The sequence below is a fragment of the Rhinoraja longicauda genome, chromosome 19, assembly GCF_053455715.1.
Source record: "Rhinoraja longicauda isolate Sanriku21f chromosome 19, sRhiLon1.1, whole genome shotgun sequence".
Lineage (NCBI taxonomy): Eukaryota > Metazoa > Chordata > Chondrichthyes > Rajiformes > Arhynchobatidae > Rhinoraja > Rhinoraja longicauda.
The window spans coordinates 5,272,103-5,287,277 of NC_135971.1; the positions used below are offsets into that span (position 1 = coordinate 5,272,103).

Below are 15,175 nucleotides of genomic sequence, written 5' to 3' on the forward strand. Positions count from 1 at the left end.
TGTGCACATACTTGGCCAATAAACTTATTCATTCATTCATGGAAAGGTAAGGCTAAAGGTGAAAAGAGTCAGAAAGGGTGTTAGATGAGGAGAGTAGTGAAATGTGAAGCTGCAGGGCCCGCCCTGGCCTCGCTCTCCGCCCCTGGCCCCGCCCTCCGCCCCTGGCCCCGCCCTCCGCCCCTGGCCCCCGCCCTCCGCCCCTGCCCCGCCCTCCGCCCCTGGCTCCGCCCCCGCGGCCAAGCCCCGGACCCGCTGCGTGATGGCACCTCGGCGAAGTGCGCCTGCGCGCCTCTGGGCGGCCGTTGGTGCGTCATGCGGAATGTACGTATGCGCGTTCCAGGGCCGGGGAGGGCCGGGGCCTGGAGAGCCGGAAGGGGAGGGGCCGGAGCGGGAGCCGGAGCCGGAGCTGCGTCAGTCCCTCAGTCAGTCAGTCTCCCTTTTCTCTGTCCCGCTTCACCAGAGAGTTTCTCCACAGCCTGGAGTGGGTCGCCAACCGGGACCGGGACACCGACAGGATGCGGCGCTCTCTCTGCACGGCCGTACATCTGCTGTACCTGCTGGCAGGTAGAGAGATGGAGGGGGGGGGGGGGAGAGATGGAGGGGGGGGGGGGGGAGAGATGGAGGGGGGGGGGGGGGAGAGATGGGGGGGGGGGGCAGAGAGATGGGGGGGGGGGGGGGCAGAGAGATGGGGGGGGGCAGAGAGATGGGGCGGGGCAGAGAGATGGGGGGGGCAGAGAGATGGAGGGGGGAGATGGGGGGGGGAGAGAGGGATGGAAAGAGAGATGGAGGGAGGGAGAGAGAGGGAGAGATGTGTAGAGAGAGATGGGGAGAGAGAGATGGGGAGACGGGGAGAGGGAAAGATGGGGAGAGAGGGAAAGAGATGGGGAGAGAGGGAAAGATGGGGAGAGAGGGAAAGAGATGGGGAGAGAGGGAAAGATGGGGAGAGAGGGAAAGAGATGGGGGAGAAAGAGAGAGATGGGGGAGAAAGAGAGAGATGGGGAGAGAGAGAGAGAGAGATGGGGAGAGAGAGAGAGATGGGGGAGAAAGGGAGAGATGGGGAGAAAGAGAGAGATGGGGGGAGAGAGAGATGGGGGAGAAAGGGAGAGATGGGGGAGAAAGAGAGAGATGGGGGAGAGACAGATGGGGAGAGAGAGATGGGGGAAGAGGTGGAGGGAGGGAGAGGGGGGGGAGGGGGAGAGATGGAGGGAGAGGGGGGGAAGGAGGGAGGGAGAGAGATATGGGGGGAGGGGGTAGAGAGAGAACGAGAGCTGCTGTCCACGGAGTTGGGAGTGGACAATTGTCAGTCAAACACTGTACTGGGGTAACTCAGCGGGTCGGGCCTCATCTACATGAACTACAACAATTGTTCATCCCAGTTTGGCAAAAGAACAAACCAGGTCCAGCAGAGGAGGTCAAAGGGCTTAATTAGGAAAGGGAAAATAGATTATGAGAGAAAACTGGCAGGGAACATAAAAACTGACTGCAAAAGCTTTTATAGATATGTGAAGAGAAAAAGACTGGTTAAGACAAATGTAGGTCCATTGCAGTCGGAAACAGGTGAATTGATCATAGGGAACAAGGAGATGGCAGACCAATTGAACAACTACTTTGGTTCTGTCTTCACTAGGGAAGACATAAACGATCTGCCGGAAATAGCAGGGGACCGGGGGTCTAACGAGATGGAGGAACTGAGGGTAATCCAGGTTAGTCGGGAAGTGGTGTTAGGTAAATTAAATGGATTAAAGGCTGATAAATCCCCAGGGCCAGATAGGCTGCATCCCAGAGTGCTTAAGGAAGTAGCCTCAGAAATAGTGGATGCATTAGTGATAATTTTTTTTAACTCTTTAGATTCTGGAGTAGTTCCTGAGGATTGGAGGGTAGCTAATGTAACCCCATTTTTAAAAAGGGAGGGAGAGAGAAAAACGGGGAATTATAGACCAGTTAGCCTAACATCGGTAGTGGGGAAAATGCTAGAGTCAGTTGTTAAAGATGTGATAGCATCACATTTGGAAAGTGGTGAAATCATCAGACAAAAAAGTCAGCATGGATTTATGAAAGGCAAACCATGCCTGACGAATCTTATAGAATTTTTCGAGGATGTAACTAGTAGAGTGGATAAGGGAGAACCAGTCGATGTGTTATATCTGGACTTTCAGAAGGCCTTCGACAAGGTCCCACATAAGACATTGGGGTACAAACTTAAAGCACACGGTATTTGGGGGTTCAGTGTTGAGATGGATAGAGAATTGGTTGGCGGACAGGAAGCAAAGAGTAGGAATAAACGGGTCCTTTTCGGAATGGCAGGCAGTGACTAGTGGGGTACCGCAAGGCTCAGTGCTGGGACCCCAGTTATTTACAATATATATTAATGATTTGGACGAGGGAATTGAATGCAATATCTCTAAGTTTGCAGATGACACGAAGCTGGGTGGCAGTGTTAGCTGCGAGGAGGATGCTAGGAGGCTGCAGAGTGACTTGGAAAGATTAGGAGAGTGGGCAAATGCATGGCAGATGCAATATAATGTGGATAAATGTGAGGTTATCCACTTTGGCGGCAAGAACAGGAAAGCAGAGTATTACCTGAATGGTGGCCAATTAGGAAAAGGGGAGATGCAACGTGACCTGGGTGTCATGGTGCACCAGTCATTGAAAGCAAGCGTGCAGGTGCAGCAGGTAGTGAAGAAAGCGAATGGTATGTTAGCATTCATAGCAAGAGGATTGGAGTATAGGAGCAGGGAGGTTCTGCTGCAGTTGTACAGGGCCTTGGTGAGACCGCACCTGGAGTATTGTGTACAGTTTTGGTCTCCTAATCTGAGGAAAGACATTCTAGCCTTAGAGGGAGTACAGAGAAGGTTCACCAGATTGATCCCTGGGATGGCAGGACTTTCATATGAAGAAAGACTGGATAGACTAGGCTTATACTCGCTGGAATTTAGAAGACTGAGGGGGGATCTTATTGAAACATATAAAATTCTTAAGGGGTTGGAGAGGCTAGATGCGGGAAGATTGTTCCCGATGTTGGGGAAGTCCAGAATAAGGGGTCACAGCTAAAGGATAAGGGGGAAGTCTTTTAGGACCGAAAACATTTCTTCACACAGAGTGGTGAGTCTGTGGAATTCTCTGCCACAGAAGGTAGTTGAGGCCAGTTCATTGGCTATATTTAAGAGGGAGTTAGATGTGGCCCTTGTGGCTAAAGGTATCAGGGGGTATGGAGAGAAGGCAGGTACAGGTTACTGAGCTGGATGATCAGCCATGATCATATTGAATGGCGGTGCAGGCTCGAAGGGCCGAATGGCCTACTCCTGCACCTATTTTCTATGTTTCTATCTGTGGAGAGAAGGAATGGGTGACTTTTCGGGTCGAGATCCTTCTCTGAAGAACCCGAAACGTCACCCATTCCTTCTCTCCAGAGATGCTGCCTGACCCGCTGAGTTACTCCAGCACTCTGTGAAACGTCACCTATTCCTTCTCTCCACAGATGCTGCCTGACCCGCTGAGTTAGCACAGCATTTTGTGTCTACATTCATCAATGAAAATGTCATTTAGCTTAGTGATACGGCGCAGAAACAGACCCTTCGGCCCACCGGGTACGCAGCGACCAGCGATCAGGCCGCACTAACGCTACACTTCACACACACAAGGGACAATCTCTAAATTTACAAAAGCCAATTAACCTACAAGCCTATCGGTCTTGAGAGGTTTGGAGGGAAGAGTGTCAGTAGTAAAGAAAGCAAACTCAGTTATTTCAAGAGGGCTTGTGTACAAAAACAGGGGGTGTTATGCTAAGGCTCTACAAGGCACTGGTCAGGCCCCATTTGGAATATTGTCAGCAATTTTCGCTGTACTTGCTGGAGTTTAGAAGAATGAGGGGGGACCTCATTGAAACCTACCGAATAGTGAAAGACCCGGATAGGGTGGATGTGGAGAGGGTGTTTCCACTAGTGGGAGAGTCTAGGACCAGAGGGCACAGCCTCAGAATTAAAGGACATTCCTTCAGGAAGGAGATGAGGAGGAATTTCTTTAGTCAGAGGGTGGTGAATCTGTGGGATTCTTTGCCACAGACGGCTGTGGAGGCCACAAGTCAGTGGATCTGGTCTCCAAATTTGAGGAAGGATATTCTTGCTATTGAGGGCGTGCGGCGTAGGTTTACTAGGTTAATTCCCGGAATGGTGGGACTATCATGTGTTGAAAGACTGGAGCGACTAGGCTTGTATACACTGGAATTTAGAAGGATGAGAGGAGATCTTATTGAAACGTATAAGATTATTAAGGGGTTGGACACTTTAGAGGCAGGAAACATGTTCCCAATGTTGGGGGAGTCCAGAACAAGGGGCCACAGTTTAAGAATAAGGGGTAGGCCATTTAGAACTGAGATGAGGAAAAACCTTTTTCAGTCAGAGTTGTGAATCTGTGGAATTCTCTGTCTCAGAAGACAGTGGAGGCCAATTCTCTGAATGCATTCAAGAGAGAGCTGGATAGAGCTCTTAAGGATAGCGGAGTCAGGGGGTATGGGGAGAAGGCAGGAACGGGGTACTGATTGAGAATGATCAGCCACGATCACATTGAATGAGGGTGCTGGCTCGAAGGGCCGAATGGCCTCCTCCTGCACCTATTGTCTATTGGATATTTTTAAGGCAGAGATAGATAAATTGTTGGTCAGTGCGGGTGTCAGGGGTTATGGGGAGAAGGCAGGAGAATGGGGTTAGGATGGAGAGATAGATCAGCCGTGATTGAATGGCAGAGTAGACTAGATGGGCCGAATGGCCCAATTCTACAACTATCATAGATCCCGGAGAAAACCCACGCAGGTCACGGGGAGAACGTACAGATTCCACGCAGACAGCACCCGTGGTCAGGATCGAACTCTGGTCTCTGGCGCTGTGTGGCAGCAGCTCTACCGCTGTGCCACCATTGTACATCATGATGTATCTATCTGTGTGTCGTTGGTGAAACCACAGTTCTAGCGCCCAGCTACAGGGAGGTGGCATGGTGCTGGAGAGGGTGCAGAAGGGATAGACCAGCTTGGCACGGGCACAGTGGGGGTTAGGTTACAGGGAGAGACTGCACAGGGTAGGTCCCTACTCTGGGGATGAGGGGGATTCTTGTTGAGGTGTATAAAACCATGAGGAGCGTTGGTAATGTGGATGGTCACAGGCCTTTTCCCCAGGGTGTGGTGGTCTTAAACAAGAGTGTAGATGCAATAAACTGGAGTAACTCAGCGGGTCAGGCAGCATCTCTGGAGAACATGGATAGGTGACGTTTCACGGAGTGCTGGAGTAACTCCGCGGGTCAGGCAGCATCTGTGGTGAACATGGATAGGTGACTTTTCACAGAGTGCTGGAGTAACTCCGGGTCAGGCAGCATCTGTGGAGAACATGGATAGGTGACGTTTCACAGAGTGCTGGAGTATCTCGGTGGGTCAGGCAGCATCTGTGGAGAACATGGATAGGTGACGTTTCACAGAGTGCTGAGGTAACTCAGCGGGTCAGGCAGCATCTGTGGAGAGCATGGATAGGTAACGTTTCACAGAGTGCTGGAGTAACTCAGCGGGTCAGGCAGCATCTGTGGAGGACATGGATAGGTGATGTTTCACAGAGTGCTGGAGTAACTCAGCGGGTCAGGCAGCATCTGTGGCGAACATGGATAGGTGACGTTTCACAGAGTGCTGGAGTATCTAAGCGTGTCAGGCAGAATCTGTGGAGAACATGGATAGGTGACGTTTCACAGAGTGCTGAGGTAACTCAGCGGGTCAGGCAGCATCTGGAGAACATGGATAGGTAACGTTTCACAGAGTGCTGGAGTAACTCAGCGGGTCAGGCAGCATTTGTGGAGAAAAGGAATAGATGATGTTTTGAGTCGAGAACCTTCTTCAGACTGACTCTCATATCGATACCCCTCCCTGCAGCTTCACATTTCATTACTCCTCATCTGACCCCTTTCTGACCCCTTTCATCTTTAGCTTCACCTTTTCGTGAATGAATGAATAAGTTGATGAATGAATGAATGGGTTTATTGGCCGTGCACATTCAAGGAATGTGCCTTGGTGCTCCGCTCACAAATGACAACACAAACACACAGTTACCGGGAGAGGGGGGGTCAGGTTCAATGGGAATGTGAGGGGCAGTGTTTCTGTGGGTGATGAAGCAGGCAGGTACAATGACCATGTTGTGTTGCAGGTCTCCACACTGCGGCTCTGTGCGGAACAAGAACGTCGGCCACCGTGGGCTCGGTCACCACTGTCCCCGTGGGTGGGACGGTGAGGTTCCCCGTCCAGCCCCACAGCCACGAGAAGATCACGGTGGCGATGTGGCGTCTCCATCCCGACCTGCCGATCCTGGATTGGAAGTCTTACAGCCCGGAGAGTCCGTCCCGGATCCACCCGTCCTACAGGGACAGAGTCCGCTTCCGACTGGACGGTGTCATTGAGCTGTGGGCCGTGGGTCTCGGTGACCAGGGGACCTACGAGATAGAGACAAACTACTTTGGCAGTGAGCCGAGGAACCGTGACGTGGATCACTTTGAGCTGCGCGTGGTCGGTGAGTAGCGGCGTGGAGAGTTGTACAGCACCCAGACACCCTTTGGCCCACACTCTGGGAACCTTGTCAAAGGCTTTCTGAAAGTCAAGGTTTTCTAATGCAGAAGTTGCAGGATCAATTTATCCCAAAGAGGAGGAAAGATTCCAAGGTGAGTAAGAGGCACCCGTGGTTGACAAGGGAAGTCAAGGACAGCATAAACATAAAAGAGCAGAAGTACAACAAAGCAAAGAAGAGTGGGAAGCCAGAGGATTGGGACTCTTTTAAAGAGCAACAGAAGATGACTAAGAAGGCAATATGGGGAGAAACGATGAGGTACGAGGGTAAACTAGCCAATAATATAAAGGAGGATAGTAAAAGCTTTTTTAGGTATGTAAAGAGGAAAAAAATAGTCAAGGCAAATGTGGGTCCCTTGAAGACAGAAGCAGGGGAATTTATTATGGGAAACAAGGAAATGGCAGACGAGTTGAACCGGTACTTTGGATCTGTCTTCACTATGGAAGATACAAACAATCTCCCAGATGTTCTAGTGGCCAGAGATCCTAGGGTGACGGAGGAACTGAAGGAAATCCACATTAGGCAGGAAATGGTGTTGGGTAGACTGATGGGACTGAAGGCTGATAAATCCCCAGGGCCTGATGGTCTGCATCCCAGAGTACTTAAGGAGGTGGCGCTAGAAATTGTGGACGCATTGGTGATCATTTTCCAATGTTCTATAGATTCAGGATCAGTTCCTGTGGATTGGAGGGTAGCTAATGTTGTCCCACTTTTTAAGAAAGGAGGGAGAGAGAAAACGGGAAATTATAGACCAGTTAGTCTGACATCAGTGGTGGGGAAGATGCTGGAGTCAATCATAAAAGACGAAATTGCGGAGCATTTGGATAGTTGTAACAGGATTGTTCCGAGTAAGCATGGATTTACGAAGGGGAAATCATGCTTGACTAATCTTCTGGAATTCTTTGAGGATGTAACTAGGAAAATTGACAGGAGAGAGCTGGTGGATGTGGTGTACCTTGACTTTCAGAAAGCCTTCCACAAGGTTCCACATAGGAGATTAGTAAGCAAAATTAGAGCACATGGTATTGGAGGTAGGGTACTGACATGGATAGAAAATTGGTTGACAGACAGAAAGCAAAGAGTGGGGATAAATGGGTCCCTTTCAGAATGGCAGGCAGTAACTGGTGGGGTACCGCAAGGCTCGGTGCTGGGACCGCAGCTATTTACAATATACATTAATGACTTGGATGAAGGGATTAAAAGTACCATTAGCAAATTTGCAGATGATACAAAGCTGGTGGTAGTGTGAACTGTGAGGAATATGCTATGAGGTTGCAGGGTGACTGGGACAGGTTGTGTAAGTAGGCGAATGCATGGCAGATGCAGTTTAATGTGGATAAGTGTGAGGTTATCCACTTTGGTGGTAAGAATAGGAAGGCAGAGTATTATCTGAATGGTGTCAAGTTAGGAACGGGGGACGTACAACGAGATCTGGGTGTCCTAGTGCATCAGTCACTGAAAGGAAGCATGCAGGTACAGCAGGCAGTGAAGAAAGCCAATGGAATGTTGGCCATCATAACAAGAGGAGTTGAGTATAGGAGCAAAGAGGTCCCTCTGCAGTTGTACAGGGCCCTAGTGAGACCGCACCTGGAGTATTGTGTGCAGTTTTGGTCTCCAAATTTGAGGGAGGATATTCTTGCTATTGAGGGCGTGCAGCGTAGGTTTACTAGGTTAATTCCCGGAATGGCAGGACTATCAAATGTTGAAAGACTGGAGCGACTAGGCTTGTATACACTGGAATTTAGAAGGATGAGAGGAGAACTTATCGAAACGTATATGATTATTAAGGGGTTGGACACGTTAGAGGCAGGAAACATGTACCCAATGTTGGGGGAGTCCAGAACAAGGGGCCACAGTTTAAGAATAAGGGGGGGGGCTTGTCCAATGCTTGGCTGAGTAGACATAACTTTTCAGCCCTCCCGAAAATAAAGCCCTAAACTGCCAAAAAAAGACGTACTACATGAAATCAAGTACTTTAAATTAAATCTAAAAGTATACAGAACGTACTGATGCCTTTCAAGAAAGAAAAAAGAGCAATACAACTGGCACAGAAGCAAAGAAATCCAGCAAAGAAATCAAGGAAAAAAATCGAAGGTAGGCCTACAGCCCAGATGGAGCAGGGGCCTAGATTTTGTGAGCCCTCAGCAGGCGGAGAGTCTGGGGAGGGCTCCGGTGCGATGCTGGAGTCTACTACTCCCAGGATGCGCTCTTCGACTGGGGGCGAAACACAACGGGGTCTTCGCGAGCTAACAAGAGGGCGCACTGTTCGCCGAGAGGTTGCTGAAGTCATGTCTGAAGCCTCGGACACGAGTGAGGATGAGGGAACGGGAGACCTCGTTAGCAGTGGTAGTGGAAACGAGGAAGAAGGAAATCAAGAAGATACAGAGACTAACTTTAAAACGATGTTTGAAGAAATTATTAACAGGCTTAAGAAAATTGAAGGAGATAACAAATTGATGAAAAATGAAGTGAAAGTACTTGGGATGGACACCAAGGGAATGCATAAGACTTTGAAAAAAATGGAGGAGAATTTTCAAACAGTGATAGGTACAGTTGATGATATACAAATGGAATATGAAATGTTAAAATCTAGAGTGTAAAAAAATGAAGATAGTATTACTGCGGCTGCAATTGAAAGTAAAAAGACGGCAGAGAAGTTTGACGCCTTGGAAAATTATAACAGGAGAAAAAATGTTAAAATTGTTGGTTTGCCAGAGGGAGTGGAGGGGGAAGACCCAATCAATTTTTTCCAAGATTGGATAGTGATTTGTCTGGGAATACATAAACAAGGTGTGATGGAAATAGAAAGAGCACACAGGGCTCTAAGACCGAAACCTTCGGCTAATCAAAAGCCAAGATCTGTTTTGATTAAATTCCTAAGATACCAAGATCGAGAATTGGTTCTGAAGTCAGTCGGGAATAACATAAGAGCGGGGAAACCAATAGAGCATGAAGGTACTAAAATAAATTTCTACCCAGACATCAGTAATGCCTTGTTGAGCAGAAAAAGAGAATTTAATAATGCAAAAAATATTTTATGGAAGAAAGGTTATAAGTTCACTTTATTGCACCCGGCTACTTTGAAGATTACGATCAACCCTGGAGAAAATAATTTTTTCAAAGACTTTGTCCAAGCACAAGATTTTGCTGAAGAATTGCCATGGAGAAAAGCTCAAGAAGACTTAAGGAATGATTATTAACTCTATTATCAGTGTCAACAATTTTAATATATTTGACACTGTGTTTGAATCTTTGCTCAAAGTTGACAAGAATTAAGAATATAAAACCAAGATAAGATAATTAATGGTTGTAACCCACTTCCTAATGTATTCTATTAATAAGATCTGTATACTATAGAGGGGACTAATTGGATTAAGGATTGTTAATTTTCAGAAGTACTTGATATATCGGGAGGGTTGGAGAATATGGATGCTCCTCCATAAATCATGGGCACAAGTGTGGTGTGGACCACACCTCGTATAATAGAGGGGGGTAATGTTGTTAATCTCTTATTTATTAACAACATTAGAGGGAGGGCTTACTTTTCTATCTTTCTTTTTTCTTTTCTGTTTTTGTACCTGGACCATGGAAGGGAGCACACTGAAATACGGCGCAATGTAAATATCGGAAGAGGTATCAAGGTAAAGAAGAAGAAGAAAAAAGGAATGAATGGATAAAACATTAAATTTTTAAAGTTATAATGTGAATGGGTTAAATGGACCGATAAAAAGGAAGAGAATTTTAACACAGATGAAAAAATTGGAAGTGGATATAGCTTTTTTACAAGAAACACATCTAACGGAAAAAGAACATCAAAAGTTAAAGAGAGATTGGGTAGGAAGTATGGTAGCATCTTCTTTTAATTCAAAAGCGAGAGGGGTTGCTATCTTATTTAAGAAAATGCTACCAATTAAGATACAAAATATTGCAAGTGACCCAGTAGGTAGATTTATAATGGTACATTGTCAAATTTTCTCACAATTGTGGACTTTAATGAATATATATGCACCAAATACAGATGAGAAGTTTGTGCAGGATACCTTTTTAAATCTAGCGGAAGCACATGAAAATATATTGATAGGAGGAGATTTTAATTTTTGTTTAGATCCAGTAATGGATAGATCATCAAGGACAATGACAAGAGCAGTGAAGATAACCTTGAACTTAATGGAAGATCTAAATTTAATAGATGTTTGGAGGAAAAGCCATCCTAGGGAAAGAGACTACTCCTTTTATTCCAATAGACATGATACATATTCTAGAATAGATCTATTTTTGATTTCAGCTCAATTAAGGGGTAGAATAATACAAATAGATTATAAGGCTAGATTTTTATCGGATCATTCACCATTATTAATGAAAATTACGATGCCAGATAAAGAACAGTCAGTGTATAGATGGAGACTCAACTCTTTACTATTGAATAGGCAAGACTTTTGTGATTTTATTCGAGGACAAATTGGATTATTTTTGGAAACAAATTTAAATTCAGTTAATGATAAATTTATTGTATGGGATGCAATGGCTTATTTGAGAGGCCAAATTATAAGCTACTCATCTAAGATAAAGAAAGACTATAGGAAGGAATCTGAAAGACTAGAAAAAGAAATCACCGTACTAGAAAAAGACTTACAGAAAGCTTCTTCAGATACGAAAAAAATACAACTTGGAAATAAAAAAATTCAATACAATACTTTACATACTTACAAAACAGAAAAACTAATATTACGAACTAACCAAAGGTATTATGAATTAGGAGAAAGAGCGCACAAGGTATTGGCATGGCAACTGAAAGAACAAATATTAAGAACAATAAATTCAATTAGAACAGATCAAAACATTATTACTTATAAACCTGGAGAAATCAATGAGGTATTTAAGCAATTCTACACTAATCTGTATCATTCTGAATCTGAAAAGGATGAAATTAAGATAAATAATTTTTTTATCCAAGATACAATTACCAACAATCTCTAATGAGGAGCAGATGGGACTAAATGCCTCATTTACTTTGAGAGAAGTGGAGGAAGTATTACATTCTTTACCAAGTAATAAATCACCAGGGGAAGATGGTTTCCCACCTGAGTTCTATAAAAAAATTAAAGATTTGTTGTTACCAGTATTTATGGAAGTGATACATCAAGCGGAAAAAACTTCTACATTACCAGAATCCTTCTCAATGGCAATTATAACCGTAATTCCAAAAAAAGGGAAAGACCCTGTAAAAGCATCTTCTTATAGACCAATATCATTGTTGAATGTAGATTATTAAATAGTTGCTAAGCTTTTGGCAAGGAGATTGGCAGAATTTTTACCTAAGCTGGTTAAAGAGGACCAAACTGGATTTGTCAAAAAAAGATTATCTGATAATGTAGCAAGATTTATAAGTATTTTACATTTAGCACAGAAAAGAAAGGAATTAAGTGTAGCAGTTGCTTTAGATGCTGAAAAGGCGTTTGACAGGTTAGAATGGGATTTTTTATTTAAAGTATTAGAGAAGTATGGATTGGGAAATGGTTTCATTAACTGGGTAAAAGTCCTTTATAAACAACCTAAAGCCAAAGTGGTGACAAATGGCCAATCTTCTCAATCATTTAATTTGGAAAGATCTAGTAGACAGGGATGTCCCTCGTCACCAGCTTTATTTGTATTGGTTATTGAACCTCTGGCAGAACTAATAAGATCAGATTTACACATTGAAGGATTTAAAGTTAATCAGGAAAATCACAAAATTACTTTATTTGCAAATGATGTTTTAATTTGTCTTACTAGACCATTGGAATCCTTAAGAAAATTATATTTCAGACTGGAAGAATACGGGAAAGTATCAGGATACAAAATTAATAAAGATAAAACTGAAATAATGCCTCTTTTTAGACAATAGACAATAGGTGCAGGAGTAGGCCATTCAGCTCTTCGAGCCAGCACCGCCATTCAATGCGATCATGGCTGATCACTCTCAATCAGTACCCCATTCCTGCCTTCTCCCCATACCCCCTCACTCCGCTATCCTTAAGAGCTCTATCCAGCTCTCTCTTGAAAGCATCCAACGAACTGGCCTCCACTGCCTTCTGAGGCAGAGAATTCCACACCTTCACCACTCTCTGACTGAAAAAGTTCTTCCTCATCTCCGTTCTAAATGGCCTACCCCTTATTCTTAAACTGTGGCCCCTTGTTCTGGACTCCCCCAACATTGGGAACATGTTTCCTGCCTCTAATGTGTCCAATCCCCTAATTATCTTATACGTTTCAATAAGATCCCCCCTCATCCTTCTAAATTCCAGTGTATACAAGCCTAATTGCTCCAGCCTTTCAACATACGACAGTCCCGCCATTCCGGGAATCAACCTAGTGAACCTACGCTGCACGCCCTCAATAGCAAGAATATCCTTCCTCAAATTTGGAGACCAAAACTGCACACAGTACTCCAGGTGCGGTCTCACCAGGGCCCCGGTACAACTGTAGAAGGACCTCTTTGCTCCTATACTCAACTCCTCTTGTTACGAAGGCCAACATTCCATTGGCTTTCTTCACTGCCTGCTGTACCTGCATGCTTCCTTTCAGTGACTGATGCACTAGGACACCCAGATCTCGTTGAACATCCCCTCTTCCTAACTTGACACCATTCAGATAATAATCTGCCTTTCTATTCTTACTTCCAAAGTGAATAACCTCACACTTATCTACATTAAACTGCATCTGCCATGTATCCGCCCACTCACACAACCTGTCCAAGTCACCCTGCAGCCTTATTGCATCTTCCTCACAATTCACACTACCCCCCAGCTTAGTATCATCTGCAAATTTGAAGGCAATTATGATCAATGTAAAAGAGAAAGTCAGTTTAAATGGCAAAAAGAAGGCATTAAGTACTTAGGAGTTAAAGTAGATAATAAGTTAAATAATTTGTACAAATTAAATTATAAACCACTAATTAAAAAAATAGATGAGGACTTGATGAAATGGATGAATCTTCCAATTACATTGATAGGGAGAGTGAACTGTATTAAGATGAATATTTTTCCGAGGATACAGTATTTATTTTCAACACTGCCTATACCTTTGCCAAATAATTTTTTTCAGGGATTGAACAAAATTGTGAGGAATTTTCTTTGGAAAGGTAAAATGCCAAGAGTGTCTATGGAAAAATTAACATGGAAATTTGAATTAGGTGGATTGCAATTACCAAATTTTAAAAATTACTATCTGGCAGCACAAATGAGTTTTATTCATGCTTTTATCAAGAGGGTGGAAAAACAGCATGGGTTAAAATTGAAATGGATAAAATAAAAGAACTATGCCCAGAATAATTTATCTATAAATGGGAAGCGAAGCTATTGGTTAAGGATAAAGAGTCACCTTTACTAAAACAGTTAATTAATATATTGTTGAAAACAGTTAAAGCTAATGATAAAATATTTTTTTTAACAGCTAAAACTCCATTAGTAAAAAATAGATTACTGCCGTTTGCTTGGAATAATCAGATATTACAAGTCCGGGAACAGAACGGTATTAAACATAAAGGAGATTGCTACGAAGGGAATAATTTTTTGACATTTTCTCAATTGAGAAATAAATATCAAATTCCAGGGAATAGTATTTTTTTCTATTATCAATTACAATCTTATTTAAGGGAAAAGTTAGGTAATTCAATGTTTTTATTTCAAATTAAAGGAATTGAATCCCTGATTCAGGGCAAGGGAACTAAAAAAATTAATGTATAAATTGTTACAAAAATCTAGTCCAAAGACAGGAATTCAAAAATCAAGACAAAGATGGGAAACAGATCTGAATATTAGCATTGATGAACCAAGTTGGGAAAGATTGTGTTTAGAAAGTATGAAAAATACTATTAATGTGAGATATAGTTTAGTACAATACCATTTTTTACATCAACTATATTTAACTCCGAAAAAATTAAACAATTTAAATCCAAATTTACCTGAAATTTGTTTTAGATGCAACCAGGATGTGGGTACTTTTTTACACTCCACATGGGCATGTCCTAAGGTAACTCCTTTTTGGAAAGACCTAAAAAACTTTTTGGAACAATTGATGAATAAGACCATACCATTGGATTCAAGGTTGTTTTTATTGGGAGATACTAAAGGAATATTACCAAGATTAATTTTAGATAAATATCAGGAAAGATTTCTCAAAATAGCAATAGCAATAGCAAAAAAATGTGTGGCGGTCACTTGGAAAGATCACAATGAAATAAGAATTGCAAGATGGTATGCAGAAATGCGTAGTTGTATCCCATTAGAAAAAGCTACTTATAATCTGAGAGATAAATATGATTTCTTTTTGAAACTTTGGAACCCATTCACTTTAAAACTAGGATTAAGAATTGGAAATATTTAATTTCAGGATTGTTTTGATACCCCTAAAAAGAATTTAATAAGAAATTAGCCGGAAGTGTTTCCTTCTTGTCTCCAGGTTTCCTTCTTTCTTCTTTCTTTCTTTCTTTCCTTTTTTGAACTTTTTTTTTCTTTATCTTTCTACTTCTCTTTTTTCTAACTGGGGGGTGGGGGGTGGGGAGATAATACAGAACAATACAGGTATAATCGAATTTAAATGTATAA

At 43.5% G+C, this 15,175-nt stretch overlaps 1 protein-coding gene across 1 annotated transcript; it reads left to right on the forward strand.

Annotated features, from left to right (window-relative positions):
• The first annotated feature begins 379 nt into the window (after nt 1-379).
• Nucleotides 380-12,741, forward strand: LOC144603061 (uncharacterized). The gene is made up of 3 exons (XM_078416202.1): nt 380-564; nt 6,177-6,536; nt 10,183-12,741. Exons 1-3 carry the CDS (start codon nt 516-518, stop codon nt 10,209-10,211), a joined length of 438 nt encoding a protein of 145 aa, XP_078272328.1. The 5' UTR covers nt 380-515; the 3' UTR covers nt 10,212-12,741.
• The last annotated feature ends 2,434 nt before the right edge of the window (nt 12,742-15,175 follow it).